The sequence below is a fragment of the Eleginops maclovinus genome, chromosome 20 (assembly GCF_036324505.1).
Source record: "Eleginops maclovinus isolate JMC-PN-2008 ecotype Puerto Natales chromosome 20, JC_Emac_rtc_rv5, whole genome shotgun sequence".
NCBI classification, from domain to species: Eukaryota; Metazoa; Chordata; class Actinopteri; order Perciformes; family Eleginopidae; genus Eleginops; species Eleginops maclovinus.
The window spans coordinates 9086045-9102086 of NC_086368.1; the positions used below are offsets into that span (position 1 = coordinate 9086045).

Here is a 16042-nt window from a genome sequence, read left to right on the forward strand (position 1 = left end):
GAAAGCCAACTTTTTTAGTGAACTCAATAACTTAAAATGTTTTGTCTCTTGGTTGGACAAAACAAGAAACAGGATCTCACCTTAGACAGACAAAACTTAGCCCAAAAAATGTTCCAGTCCCAGATAATGTAAATCAATACACACTAAGGTCCCATGTTGCGTTAAATCTTCAGATTTCCAAATAAAGACGGTAGTTATTTGAGCCAACTTGATGCCTGCTTAAATTCATCGGCAACACATCAGGCCCCCAGTTATGACTACAGACAACATGAAGTCAGACACAAGAAATAGCCGGAGTCTACGGATCTGTATCAAAATTTCAGAGGTAAAACCGCACTTTGTGAACGCATCACTGGCGATGCGTATGAAATTGCAGACACTCCGACCAAAGCGCAACAGAGCAGAGGAAAGCAAGACCTTGTACAACGGAAGAAAAGTTGACGGAGGAGAGAACGCTTCGATTGGAGAATATTACTGGCCACTTTGCAGCTCGGACAGGATAAAAGCCTGTCAACATCACCTGTTTGTTTGAGCACACCGACACGTTTTAATTCAGTGATGCTGACTGTGGACTGTCTGCGCACACAATGAATACATACACACAGCTGACATGTGATATTAAATTAATTGCAGTGATCTAAAGAGTATTTGAAATGCAGATGAATCAAAGAAGTTCTATTCCTGAGATGAACAAACCTTCAAAGCTCGCACAGATTGTAAACACACAAAAGGGAGGCAGTGTGATGTCAAACTGGTGAGGGCTGTCTCTTTTTGAATCCACACTTCAAAAAAAAATGTTTCAAACACTATGTTGGTTATTACCCAAGAAACACACTTTTAAAGTAGCTTGCTTTCATGTTGGGACTCGAACCATAGACTGCTGTTTTTCTTTTTTAAACCTGCTTTACTTGATTATAGGAATGTGTTGCATCAGCGCAGATCCTTTGGATGTCAGCAGTTGTTTATCTAGATGCATTAAAAAAAAAGTTAAATTACTGACTCATCATGGAAGCCTGCTTGCTGAGGCCGGTCTGCTTATCCGGACATGCAAAGGCTTAGTCACTGCTCTATCATTATTTATAGCGGCCACTTTGGGGAAAGCTTCCTTCATATTCATGAGTTTGAATTAGTCAGATACGCTCAGCTCTAGTACCAAGACTCATTGTTGCGGACTGTCTTTAAAGCTTAAACACAGTTAGACAGCTTTCATAATCCCCAGAGAAATAGTCATGACTTTAATGAAAGTTGTATTAGAGATTGCTTTTAATTAAGTTCTATAACATCTGTTACTTCATCCATACTGTGTGCCTTGTGCTGTAATGCACTTTATACTTGTTGAACTTGTTTAAGATTTGCTTAAGACATTAATGTTCAGAATTATCAAAAACAAATTCAGAGTTTTTGTCACTAAATTGAGCAAAAATCTGAATAAGGAAAGTATATTATTATATTGACATACTAAAGAAAGAATACTGAATCACAGTCAGGAATGGACTTCAACCCTTAAAACTGCAATCAGTTTTATCCCAGCAGGATTGTTAATTCCTGTTTAAAGGAATAGAACTGAAGAAGATTTTAGGAAAAAAGCAAGAAACAAACGAAGAAGAAATGTGCAACGAAATGTGTCTTAAAGATTGAATTAGCTCCTTTATACGCGCTCATACAAAGGGAGTTTTTCCTATTCCATCACTACCTAAATTAGAAGGACGACATCATCATAATACACATCACATAACAAAAAAAACAAGATAATCCACTAGAAGAAATCAATTCATAATTAATATAAACGGTAATTAATTGCACAGAAGCAGTGTAACATCAGAAATTAGCAGACTGCAAAGGCATGTCCCAAATGATCATCGAGAGAACAGTAAGACAGCCTTCCACCAACCTTGTAAGATTATCTAACTCATTTTTCCAAACACACAAACACTGACTGAACAAATCCAAGACATCATCTCACATTATGCATATTAATGCGTGCAACGAATGTTTTTAATTTGATAAAGTAAAGCAGTAATTCCCGGCATCTGCACTCTCGAGAGAATGAGCCCTTTGGGAAAAGACACTGTAGTTGTTCACTGCCTGCAGCAGGACAGGAGACTCCTGCTGCCACTACGAGTGCAAGTAAAGGCCAGAACACATTTACTTGCTCAAAAAATATATACTGAAGACGTGATCGGAATGCTGGCAGGTGAGTTTGGTCATAAAATGTGTAATGAGCAGCAGCAGGGGCAGCTGGTGTTGCAGAAAAGCAAATAAGCACATCAGAGGAGGCGGAGCATTGTGAGCTTTTAAATGAACTACTTTATAGCAAAGGTTGTGTTGGATACGTTTTGCAGCCATATGTCCCTTTATGAATATGTTTGTGTGACGAGGGGAATATTTATTCATGAATCAGTCTGCAGGGCTCATCTAGTTATTTCGGATCTGAGTGAGCTCCTCCAGCAGCTGCGTCCACTCTGGTTGCTATGCTTACAAACTGCAGTGAAGTCATATTTTTGTAGCCCGCGGGGCTAAAAGCAGGATGGATGTGATGTTAATCAGCACGAGACACTCTCAATTATGTTTAGTATAATGCATCAAATGTGAAACATTTGCTTCATGCAATCAGATTTTTTCCCACTAATTCACTCTCTATGGATCATATTGCTCCTAGCCAATGGGATATTTAAACAAATGCCAAACACTACCGCATGGGCAAATTATGGGAGAAATGGCTCAGTAATGCCAAGTTTGATGCCAAGTTTTTAATCAAATGCAAAAATGTATCACAATACACTGCAGTGGAAAGTATAGGTGAAACAATAAGTAAACTATTTGAATACTCAATGGATAGAAAAATAATTTCCACCTATTTTGACAAACTGCTATGGTAATTTTTCGTATCTGTGTTTTGTGCCTCTACTGCAACATACTTCAATGTTCAAAAAGCTCTTTATTTCTCTCTTACTGCCTGTGCTGCAGCAACTCTTTTCACCCTCTGTCTGAAACCAGAGCTCAGTCTGCTCTGATTAGTTAGATATAGCTGTGTTGTGATTGGTCAACCTCTTAGAGATGTCCCGCCCCTAAGCCTATGAGTGTGATTGTTACATATTGACGACACGATGTTAAGGAAGTATATAAAAGGAGTCCAATGGAGGCGTTTCAGGCAGGGGACGAGTGTGTGGGAGAGAAACTCCCTCTGTAGGGAACTTTGGGATTTCAGCCTTTGCAGACCATTTACATACACGAAAACCTATTCAACACACTTCAAGAAAACGAAAACCCAAAAACAATAAAAGGGCCTCTCTCAGAATTTGACCTTAAGAAACTTGAAAAGTAACTTATTCCTAATAACTGACATTTTGTGGATCAAATCAATAATCAAGTTAAATTTGCAGATCAACCGATAATGAAAGTGTTAGTTACACCCCTACTGTAGCTGTAACCATCACATGCCTCCCTCTTCCTGAACAACACAACTGTATATTACACAACAGAGTTAACCACAGCTGTTAACAACCATGGCTCGTCCATCTGTCCTTTCCCTGATGCCCTCCCTCCCTCCGCCCGGGCGACTGTGTGAAGCCGTCTGTAATCAGATTACGCAGTGACTGGAGCCTCTGCATCCATCCCACTGTTAGCAACATCTGTGTCATGTGGAGAACCATGTGCATGCTGCGAAAAAGACAGATTAATGTGCTGGTGTGTGTGCGTGTGTGTGTGTGTGTGTGTGTGTGTGTGTGTGTGTGTGTGTGTGTGTGTGTGTGTGTATGTGTGTGTGTGTGTGTGTGTGTGTGTATGTTTACAGGAGACCGAAGCATTACAGCTCTCCATTTATAGTACACTAACAGGTCATGTGCTGTTGTGAACAGCCTGTGTTGTCTGTGTCACCTTCATAATTAGGAAGATGCCATGTTCTAAATATGACATGACACACACATCTACACACACAGACACTGCCACACACACTTTAGTGTACGGGAAACAAGCAGCGAGGCTAGGCAATATACAATATGAGTTATGAAAGTTATTAGGTTTTATAATACCATCCTCAGTGATGTATTGTTTATTCAGTCATCATAAAATTAAATACACACAGGCAATACATATTTTGTGGTAATGACCAAATGAGAGGAGATTATGTGTGAATAAAAGCTGCTGCATCGAACAGGGTCATTATAAGGCAGGATTAAATAACATCACATGCAAACACAGAAAAAGGCAAATATCATTAGATGCCATTATAGCCTGGAAATTATGAAAAATATCCTCATGTTACATCACCAAGCCTGACCCAAACGGGAGAGTGCAATTACATAATCCAAAATATTGATGATAGTAACTCTGTAATTCTTTCTGAAAGCACCAACGGTTAACCCTATAATATTGTCGCTATAAAGATATCATTGATTGGTTTTTGTTAGTTACAGCCCAAGCTGAAAGCCATCACCATATTAAATAACACCCCAGGCAAACACAGAAAAAAGCTAATTGGATGCCATTATAGCCTGGGAAATTATGAAAAATATCCTTATATTCTATCTCCAAGCCTGACCCAAACGGTAGAAGGCCAATTTATATAATCATGGAGAAGACAAGATCGGAGAAGAATTTGGTCATTTAAAATCAAGGCTTATTAGGAAAATATATGGATATTGTGATATGATTGTGGATATTATCTAAAACTTTTATATTCTAATATAACAATTGTTGTCATGTCTTGGTTTTAGGACTGCATTACAGTAAAGTGTTTGTCTTTTCTAGTTATGAAACATTTATTATATCCACATTATTGTTGAGTCATTGGGTAAATATTTTGTGAAAGCACCTATGTTTAACCATGAAATGTTCTTGCAATACTGATATTTGTTCAAAAATATTGTGATATTTGATTTTCCCGACATAGCACAGCCTGATCCAGAATACCTCTGATGTGGCAGTATCCGCTGTACCCCATGCTCCAGTGTCATTCATCATTGTGTCATTACTAAATCAGAATCTAACAGGCCTTATCTAACACTTGCACGTTCTGAGGGCAGCATGTTACAGGTGAAGCAGCGCTGAACAGAATGCACTTAGATTATCTCCCTGTTGACAGAAAAGCACAAGAGAGGGCGCATCCTGGCGATTAGGTGTGCTGAGATAACCATGAGACACCGAGCGCATCTCACTGTGCAGCCTCTGGGAGCAGCAGATGTATGTGCTCCTCACCTGGCAAAAAGGGATCTGCAGTAACTCAGATACCGCCTGCCACAGCCCCGCCTGATCCATCCAACCACGACCCTAATGTCTCATTGGCATTCAGTTACATGCCTGCATCAAGCGGCGAGTGAAAAGCTTGGCGCTAGCTCACCGCTATTAAGATTCTACAAAGCCAGCCGTTCCCCTGCTGCCGCAAGCACACAGAGAATCACACACCCCAGGAATAATAAAAGATCTGGGGAAGGGGATGAGCGAAACAGCTGGGTTGGCCAGCCACACTGACAGGAATAAATAAATGTCGGTGTCATTTATGGAAGCTGTGCCACTCAGAATGTTTATGAGTGCAATATCGGCCTATGAAAATCATTTACTTCAAGTGGCTAAATCACCAGTGCAAACACATAGTCACACTGGCCTCAGTTACCCCCTTCATCCTACCCTCGGTCATCTGCAAAACCACACCGTGACCACTTCATGATGAGCTGTATCACTGGCAAGCCTCCCATCCTGAAGCTCAGAGAGGCAGCACCCCCACTAGCCCCCCCTCACCCCTGCATGTGTATGTCCGCCTATCAACATCCCCTCAGAATCCTAAGCCGCTTGTTAATCATCCTTTGAAAGAGCAGACTAATTCAGATGTCAAGGCCCATTACCTGTGAGCTTTCTGGAGGTGACCTGAGCCCCAATCTTGCAGTGATAAACAGCAGTCGGAGGATAATGCACATCTGGATAATAAGAGAGTAGAGAGTGACAAGCTGGCCAAGTGTGCAATCACTGAACGCAGCTGATGCGGTGGGGGACTATGGCGTGTAGCAGTCATCGTTGCATAAAGATAACGTCCTTCATGATAGTGCTGGGTCAGTCAGCCGCCGTATGGCTGCTGTGCCTGTGGTTAAATAAACAAGGCGCTCAGACAGAGGAGTGACTGCTCACCAACTGTCCCCTTCAATCTTCTCTCAGACACTGACAGACACAATGTTCAACCAAGAAACAACCCACAAAACATACACACACCGGAATTCAGATTATACAGGATATGACGGGTGAACTCTGGAGCAAGAAAAGTGTAAGAAAAATGAAAATCACATTAAAGATAAACACTGAGATTGTAGCTATATCCCAAACAGACATCTTTTGGGGATTGTTGAGCTTATGTTATGATCCTATTTTGACGATTACATATTTAAGGGGTTGTGGGTACCAGGAGGATAGAGTGATAAGACTAAATCCCTTTTTATTATAGTATCAGCTACAAGGATTGTAGGACACAACTCTATTGTAGATATATGATATGTTTAGAAAAGATTCATGATTGACATTTCTATCAGAGGTATAAAATACGACATATCTCAAGATATAACCATTGGCAGATAGGAACTAGCTGTACACACAGCAGGCAGAAGGAACAGTGGGTAATGAGGGCAAATAGGATGCAGGTCAAAGCAAAAAATAACCACTTTCTGTATTCATTACTCCTCGTCTATTCAGTCAGCAGAGAAACCCACCCCCAACTACACATTTGCATCCACTGTCCTATATATAACCAAAATGCAATAAATGATTTTATGACCCTCCTAATAAATACATATTTACTGGGCCATGTTAAGAATTAGTCATTATATTATAATGTGAGCGCTAACAGGCCTTTCAGACGACAATGCGGTCTTTAATTGGAGTTGGACTGAAGCCACCGAGGAACTGAAATGCCCAAGAACATCCCACTGAAAATAATAAAAGCACTATCCCAGAGGTAATTCAACATACAGTCAACACCATAATTCTATGTATATGCTCAACAGCTTTATGGCCAATGATACTATTAGCTACTATAGACGATACAATTAGAGAACGTTGAACAAGCAAATTCCAATAATGGGCCATGTAGCCTAGATTTCAGATGGAGAGATTATGTTGTTAGCTTGTGTTAGTGGTGTATATTGACTTACATTCATTTCCTAGAGACTTCCCCGATCTCTAGCCTCTAATCCTTTCTTTCCATAAAGTTATAATTGTCTGATCACTGTTGCTTTAACTTGACCCTTTCCTAATCATATACTGCTTGGAAATGGCAAACGTAAGCAACTATTATTTCCAAAATGTCACAATAACACTTAATGTATTTCTTGTTACTTATTTATGAGCTGAAATATGTATGGGATATGTTCTTATTAATACACAAAGAGTAGCTATTATCTAGAGTAAGATGTAGACTCATTTGGTATGTTATCACTGTAATATGCCCTGATTATACACCTCAAAACTTCCAGTCCTCACACTGTCACAAAAGCTCCAAAATGTATTTTTATTTTGTATGCTTTAAAGACTTATTTCTATAGGTGGCCTGAGGACAAATGATTTAAAGGATTACCTTCCAGTTCAGTGAATATTAACCGAGGTATAAAGGATTAACCCTTTAACGCTTAGTTTTACAGCCTTTTTTCTTGTGTGTTAGCTAAATTCAGTCGACTGCCTTGATTATAAAAAGACGTGGTGTATAACAAACGTTTTTTTAAAGGGTTAGGGGTTATTGGAAGATACAATTCATAGTGTCTTAAGATTGTAGTTTGGAATGGGCTGAAATAAAATAGAAACTGTGATTTGCATGTTGTTCTACATATCTCTATCAAACTGAATATAAACCTAACCAACATCCAGGCAAAATGCAAAAGTTTTAGAACTGCACACGGATTTCACATCTACAAGGCAATCATTGTGAAACACAGCTACAATCAGTTTTAAAAAATAGGGTTCTAACTCCAACCAACCATATCAAGTAGGCTGTTTACGTTCCGATCAATGCAGGTGGTGCTGGAGTGTGCCAGAAAAGCAGCACCAATTGGATTAAAGTGGGAATAATGAGAGTGTGCTGGAGACCGGGAGCCATGCATTGATACCACTCTATTCTAATATCACCAGTCATCATGCACACACACATGCACATCAGTGAAATAGCCAGCTGTAGTATGGATAAATTATTGAGGACTTGGAGTAGGGTTGGGAGCAACTTTACGCTTGTTTGTTTTGTAGTTATATTCCCCCCCCCCCCCCGTGCCTCCACAAACACGCTGCAAGGCATGCTAGAGTGGGCTCTCAGCTGGGATGCTTCTGGTTTTCGGCAGCTCTGCTTTGTAACAGCGTCATGGGATTATTGCAAAACAAAAAGTCATTAATGCTGGTTTGGAGTCTCGATTTTGTTGCCAATGACAAAAGTAAGTCTTGGTTTTTGTGCAGATCAACATATGTTTGAAAAGCACTGCACAAACACTAATGTGCAATAGTTGTTTCACTCTTTATATTCTCCAATGTCTTGTAAATTCATGTGTTTTTCACCTTTAGAATTAATTACCAGTCAGACAGGTCATAACAATAAGATATTAGGTCACAGTTTTCATTTAAATTATGTTTCAATATGGAAATTTGGTGATATCTATGTGTGTGTGTGTGTGTGTGTGTGTGTGTGTGTGTGTGTGTGTGTGTGTGTGTGTGTGTGTGTGTGTGTGTGTGTGTGTGTGTGTGTGTGTGTGTGTGTGTGTGAAGGCAGCAGCACTTCACTACAAGTCTGCTGACAGCTGCCTCAGGCACACATGGGAGAAGCTTGATGGAAGTCACAGAGGACAAACAAGCTGTATACCAACAAAATGCTTTGTAGGATGATATAATTTATATATATATATATATATATATATAAAAATAATGAAGTGATTCCAAAGAAATACTTAAAATAGACGGAAAAATAAGCATACTCTTATTTCCACGTATAATTTATTACAAGGGCTTTACACATTTGCACAATAGATATGCAATCAAAAACTAGCATAGTCACCAGTAGAATGACGATATTCAATAGCATTCTATCATTCTTATTTGAAGTAACCGGGGGAGGGAGCATGCAGAGAGACAGCTATGAAAGTTAGTAAGACATTAATGAGGCGAGTTAAGTAGGCTGAGGAGATCCAGCATTGGAACGACACTTCTGCTAATTGTCATGCTCTGGCGCTGTGGCAACCAACCGCCTTGCATTTTACAGTTTGACAGTCTTTGCTCAAGTGTGCAGCACAAACAAATCCACGCTGGCTGATGAGTGTGGTGATATGCCAGTGACACGGTGCTGTTAACAAAACAGGGGGGCTTGCGATCAAGTAATTCCGCTGCGCTTCTCATCTCAAACACTGGTAGAGGTTAAGTTTCCCCATGGTGAATTCACTAGCACCTGCTTGACATAAGCTTTATTATTTAACAATCTTTTTTTTGTTCCCCAGGTAGCTAATTCATTATAAAAACCTTGCAGATGACATAAAACTTGTGGTAAATAATTCATCAGTGAACACTGTGCCTGCTTTCCTATGTGGCAAAATGAAGTTGTCAGTGTGCAAAACGACTTTTGTGATTGTCAAATCTATGCTTGCAAAAATATATAATTTAGTGTAATTTCAATATGAACTTACAGCAATGAACACAATGCGAAAGACTGCCATACTGCAATCATGGATCATTTGATTTAGCTGAAAGAAAAAATCCATTAAACAAATTTAAGTAATGCGGTTTTTGGTGCCCTTCGTGTTAAGCTCAATCGATGTCTTCAATAAAATATGAAATATGTATCTTTCTTTCAGTTTTGTAAATTCACCAAGCATTTTTTCAATTTTCTGTATGTATATTGTATTCTGGCAAGTCATGTCGTTATCTCAATATTCAACAAAGTAATCGCATATTTTTCTCATATCTTGCAGCCATTACCTAAATGAAGGTTTCTGTTGAGTGATTTTCAGTACTGCAATAAAGTGAAAAAGGTAATGGCCTGAAAGGTAGAAAAAACATTGAACCTTCAGGAAAGTGATCAGCTGTAATATACATTATTGCAGTTAATGGGCTGAAACATGCAAACACACCGGTATGGTCCTTTAGGCTCCTCCAGAAGGTGCAAATTAGAGCTGTGGAGTTTCAATAAATACAGCAGCAGAGGACCGCCTGATGCAATATTTTGCTTATATTTCATAAAAGTCTTTGCCATGTTTCATTCTATATTCCACATTGTAAGTTATTAATGAGGCACCTGAGAATTTACTACCACTTACAATTGATTGTGTGTAAGGTCATAATTATTTTTTTTTTTTTCAATTCAGGCTTAATTTCTTGCCAGTTGGCACTAATGAGATTAAGAATGTTATGTTCTTTTGTCCAAGGGACGCCTGTCCTAGAAAGCATTATCAAGTCAGTTTTATAGAACATACAGTAACATGCAGGCTGGGCAACATTGCAATTAAAAAGCACAAAAGAGGCTAAAACTATCAGAACAAAGCCATCTATAATCCAGTAGCAAAACAGCAGGATCAGTGCCAAAACATAAACCGATTTTAGCAAAACAAAACCTAACTGGCGTCTTATTGTATCTGCATAAGAAAACAGTGTTAATCACTTTAAATGTACTTGAAAAAAGACTTTATGTGCCATGATATGAACAGCGTACGTGAAAGCTACCCTCTCCATACAGCTGATTGTCAGAAAAATCTCGAAGGCGTGAACAGAACAGATGTCTTCAGTCATTCGACCAGACTCTCCGGGCTGCTGGGCTCTAACTCTCACCATCAATCCTCATTCTTTTGCAGCCGACTACAAATCTTTTTGCAGTGACAAAAGCATCGCCTGTCAAGAGGATGATTTCATTGAGAGGCACTTCGTGATATGAGAGGTGCATTAATGAGATTAACCCACACACTATTGCTGTTTTATTCAAGGTCTTTGGGACTCATGTCAATCTGCTTTCTTCTTTATTGGCGTGATCAGCAGGTAATAGAAAACATGTGTGAGCAGAAGCTGACAACCTAAATTATAAACTAGAGTCAGCAACACGTTGATTTCAATTTCAGTTTTACTACAGCATTCAAGGTAATTAAAGAATCTGCCTCTTTAACTATAGCTTACGGAAACAGATGAATGATGCCATACTGCCGACTGAATAAACTCTCATTATCACATTAACAATTATCAAACATTACAAAGAATGAAGAAAAATGACTATTAACTTCCAATAAAAAATGATGTTATCCCAACACCCCCGAAGGTGTTTGAGTATATTAATTATTTACAATTGTAATTAAATATACCTGCAATCAGGTGACTGGTTAGATTTCAAGATCTTATTAAATGTCATTAAATAAAAAAACTCAAGCTGTCTGACTGAGACACAAACAGCAATGAATCTCCGGAGCAACGCATTTAAATAGAGGGCTTGTATACATGCATTTCCACATTCACATAGCTAATTTAAATCATCAAATGAAAGCTTGCTTCACTAGCTGCACTGTGTTACTGCTCTGAGAAATTATTCATTTGAAGTCAGAGCCATCCATTCAGCCGCAGATAAATGGCTACAGGTTGTATGTATGTTTTGATTGCACCGTGATTGAAGCTGCAAACATATAGGAGGCACAGCAGAAAATAACCGAGCCGCGGAAAAAAAGGTTTTCTGGATTGCCATTCATGAAGCTTTTCATCAGGCATCTTTTCCCCCCACGATTCTTAGCTGGGGGTACGGGCAGAAATAGATTCCTGTACCGAGCACAGAGCCGAGCTTTTAATAGAGGTATCTCTCAGCTTAATCAAAGACAACATGGAAATGAGCACCTCACGGTACATTGTTAAGCCTTGGTGTAGGTGTGAACTTCCTCCTCTCCAACAGTAAAAAGATGTCTACGTGAGGATGTATGCATGTGAGAGAAGCCTCTTGGCGGTCCCTGGGGAGTATATGATACGGCAGAAGCAGAAAGTAAGTGCTGTGTGCAACTCTCTCGGTTTCGATCAATGGCTCAGATAGATAATAGCCTCGATAGAGACTTGTATCTTGCATCCTGTCTCCCTATCGACGCCTCAAATCCCTAGTTGTGTTTATTGTACCCTCTCTTCAATGAAGAAAACTGAAATGTTGACTTTAATTAAATGTATTATGTCAACAGATGTCACATAACTGCATTAGGTTAGTTAAAAGCAATAATGTTAAGTTAAAATAAAAAGGTTCAACTTCATATTATTGCTTTTAACCAACCTAATAGTTATGTAAAATGTGTTGACGTAATACAATGAATTAAAGTCAACATTTCAGTTTTTTTCAGTGTTACCTCTTCCTTGCTAGCTCCTCCCAGCTGTCAGCAGCAGGAGGAAAGCACACCAGCACCAGAGGGCAAGGCAGGCGGAGCTTCTTGGGAAGAGTGCAGGGGTGGGAACATCTGGTAGACCCAGAGAGGCTGTCGGTCGCTGCCAGGGCGCCGTCATGTCAATCGCAAATTCCCGGGCTTCCTGGTAACAGCTGATCCTCCAGGCCCACTGCCTCCATCAGGCTGTAGCAAATCCACTCGCTAACTCAATTATGCAAGAGGTGTGAATTAAACATGAGGCTTCCACACAGGGATGTATACACACAGCGTAGACGTACACACATGCACAATATGTAATCATACAATATAACAACCCCATCTGTATGCTAGCGCCGGGGGGGAGTTGTGAGGCAAACAGACCCATGCAAAGCTGATCCATGCTAGTTGTAACATTACATACGGCAGAAAATAGGCCACACAGGTAAGAGTGACAGGGAAGGGCAAAGGTGATGAGGATTTTTGCCATCTTTGCCACTTATTACTTCCCTGTGAGATTTAAAGGGGGAAAAAAAGAGCCTCGTGTGGGAGTTAAACCTGGAGCCAAAGGCAGATCCGATTGTTCGCCCCATCTCTTCTCGTCGCTCCCTCTGTTTCTTTTTGTTTCTCTTTCCCTGCCCTTTATTAATCATCCTTGGTTATTGGGGCAGAGAGCGTAGTGTAAGGACCTCTGGGGAGTGTATAGACACACACACACCCACACACACCCACACACACACACACACACACACACACACACACACACACACACACACACACACACACACACACACACTATAAGTAGGCCTGTGCACATCTGATCTTCAGGGATCCTGGCCTGAGGTGGGACTCAGCTGCTGCTGATGTAACCTTTTGAACAGTCTCAGATGTTGTTTAGACATTCCAGTTCCTGCATACAAGCAATGTAAGGCCATCTCCATCACCAGTAAACACACAAACCATATCTCGAGAGCCGGTAAAACCCTAAACCTGCAGCTTGGGTCAGAACCAGCAACATCAAACCTTCACAGCTAAGACATTATTATCATAGTGTTTGGATGTTACAGTCAGCATCTTTGGAGAGCTAGATGCAGAAGGACAAACGGCTACAAGTCTGGATCGTGTGGCCAACGGGCAGCGGAATAACAGAGGATGTAATTAGGCCTTCTCTTTATGCATATATAAGTGCACTCAGCCTGGAAGTCTCCAACTGGGCTACATGCCATTATTACCATTATCACTATTCGATCTCCCTGAGAAGGTGGTAAGGGTATGGACCAGTTAGATGACAAGGGGCTGAAGGAGGTTTACAGTAGCAGTCTTTGATATCATCTATAGGAAGTGTGCCGGAATTTGTATACCGTTTCAATGCACATTAAGGAGCACTTAAGTCCATCATATAAATGTGCCAGATTTAGCCATATAGGCACATTTTCATCTGTCCCTGGCAGGTTGAGTAACAGACAATATACAACCTTTTTATAACACTTTGAAATGGTTTAGTACACTTAATCTGGAATGTATGAATTCATATATCATAAGGCGACACATAAACTTAAGTAATAGGAGGAAGGAGCATGAAAGAGAGGATTTGAATACTAATAAAGGATGTTTTTCAGGTGATCACAGATTGGATATGTTCCCATGTTTCTCTCGGTGTGTATGGTTATGATGGTTGTTGTGTTTAATGGATGCAACACATCAAAACGCTCGTCTTACAAACAAGTGGGGCTCAGGTGACACAACTGAAGGAGGAAGCGTTTGGAAAAGAAAGCAGGGGACGCACCTGGTTTGACCGTCTTCAGGCGGATCGGCTCCCGAAAGTGGCGGATGACAGCCAGGGTGTCGCGGTTTGTAAGTCCACTGACGGGCGTCCCGTTCACCTCCAGCAAAACGTCCCCGTAGTAGGGCAGCTTCCCGACGTGACACACCAGCACGTCCAGCTTCATCTGGCCCAGGTAGGGGAACTGGCCCAGCTCTGCTCCACCCAGAACCTCCACCACGGAGCCAAAGTCTCCCAGGTTCCCCCATGACACCGCGCACTCCACCACTTTACTAGACCAGTGTTTCTTCTTCTTCAGTGTTCTGGACATGGTTACTCCCTTTTACGAACAACTAAACGGTCTAACAGTCTCCTCGGTTCGCTGTTGTTAAATGAAGGCGAAGTGACGCGGCCTAATCAACCCTCCTGAGATATTCTCCAGAGCTTCTGCTGAGGGGGGGTTCATCTCCCTGACATTTAGGACGATGCTTTTCAACCCGCGAATCTTCCGCTGAGGGTTGTCATCCCACGGTGTGCGTGCAGATGTCTAGGAAGCAATAATTCCAAGCGCTCCTTGTGCGTAAAACAGCAGAGTTGATAGCGTCTAGATGCTTTTAAAAGGGGAATGATTCATGCCATGGTCTCCGTCGCTACTCTGGAACAATATCCGCGTCTCCAGATGAGTCTCCCGACGCTAAGTCGTTAAAACTAAATGTAAACAGAGAGGATTTTACTCACTCGGCGGTGGATTGTGTCGCTGAAATGTAGTGCGTCAACGACAATTCCCTCATACCTGTGGGCAGGCTGAAAATAGACGGGCGGGAGCAATCACGGTTTATGCAGTTGAGATCCAGCCCACGGTGACTGAGCCGTGAGACATCTGCGAGGAGCGTTCGTCTGCTACAGGTTTGAACACACCTGGCACCGCCAGCAGAGAGGCTGCCAAGCTCCGAAACGCCCCTTTTACGCTCAGCAGCAGCAGCAGTAGCAGCAGCAGCAGCAGCAGTGTGGTGTAGACGCTCGTGCTGGCTGGCTCCATCCTCTGGTCTGTTGTGGTACTAAATGAAAAAACATACTGCGTGGGTCCAGGAATGTTCACTGTAGCTTATTGTTATTTTGCGTCAAATAAATACAATCTGGACGTTTTGCATTTGGCTGTATTGAGCCAGCCAGAAAAACAAAGACTACTACACTGTTGTGCAAAAACAATTATGAGCAATATGAACCTAGTTAAAATTATGATTATTACTTGTTGCCTCCTTAGTTTAACAATAAATACTGCAACAAGAACACGTAAGTAGCTCTGTGCAATCTATATCTTTAGCTCTGTTTACGTGTTACACTTAATTTAAATATTATAAGTATCCTACTGCTGCTGCCCAGATGTCTACTTTGTAAATTGTAATAACTTTTTTTTTTTTTAATGTTAGATCTTAGGTGCATTCCCTTTATCTTATGCTATTTGTTCTCTACTACTTTTGCTGTAACATTGTACATTTCCCTTCTTTGAGACGAATAAAGGAATTATGATTCTGAAATTCAGGCAGATTCACATTTAAGATTATCAGTAAAAACACGCAGAGCATGAAATCCCTAACATTAAGCGTGCAGAACTAATGGAATCTAATTAAAAAAATTCATTTAAGTGAGGTAAGTATATTTGGAGGGTTGATTATAATAAATCCCCTCAGCGCCACCTAGTGACACAATCAGAAATCAAATGATGTACTGTTCTGTTTCACCCCTCCTCGGCTTTGATTTCCCCTTGCATACCTTCATACATGCCATCACGCTTGGTCGCATTCGGCTGCGTTTACCCATGCCTGACCTATAAGACCAGGCTTTAATTGATTTACTAGTTAATTATCCTTGACTGTTAACCAAGGCTTTGTTTTCTAATTGTTTGAACAGAACATGCTTAGAATAGCCTGTTTATTATTGGATTTTCAGAATACATGTAGGTATA

The 16042-nt window shown here is 40.7% G+C and overlaps 1 protein-coding gene across 2 annotated transcripts in view; it reads right to left on the reverse strand.

Annotated features, from left to right (window-relative positions):
• LOC134882897 (membrane-associated guanylate kinase, WW and PDZ domain-containing protein 3-like) overlaps positions 1-14968 on the reverse strand; it is a 135943-nt gene extending 120975 nt beyond the window's left edge. For both annotated transcript variants that reach the window (XM_063910908.1, XM_063910910.1), the window contains exon 1: positions 14101-14968. In XM_063910908.1, coding sequence (XP_063766978.1) covers positions 14101-14407 — 307 coding nt within the window. In that variant the 5' untranslated portion in view covers positions 14408-14968. The remainder of the gene's footprint in view (positions 1-14100) is intronic.
• Between the last annotated feature and the right edge of the window lie 1074 nt (positions 14969-16042).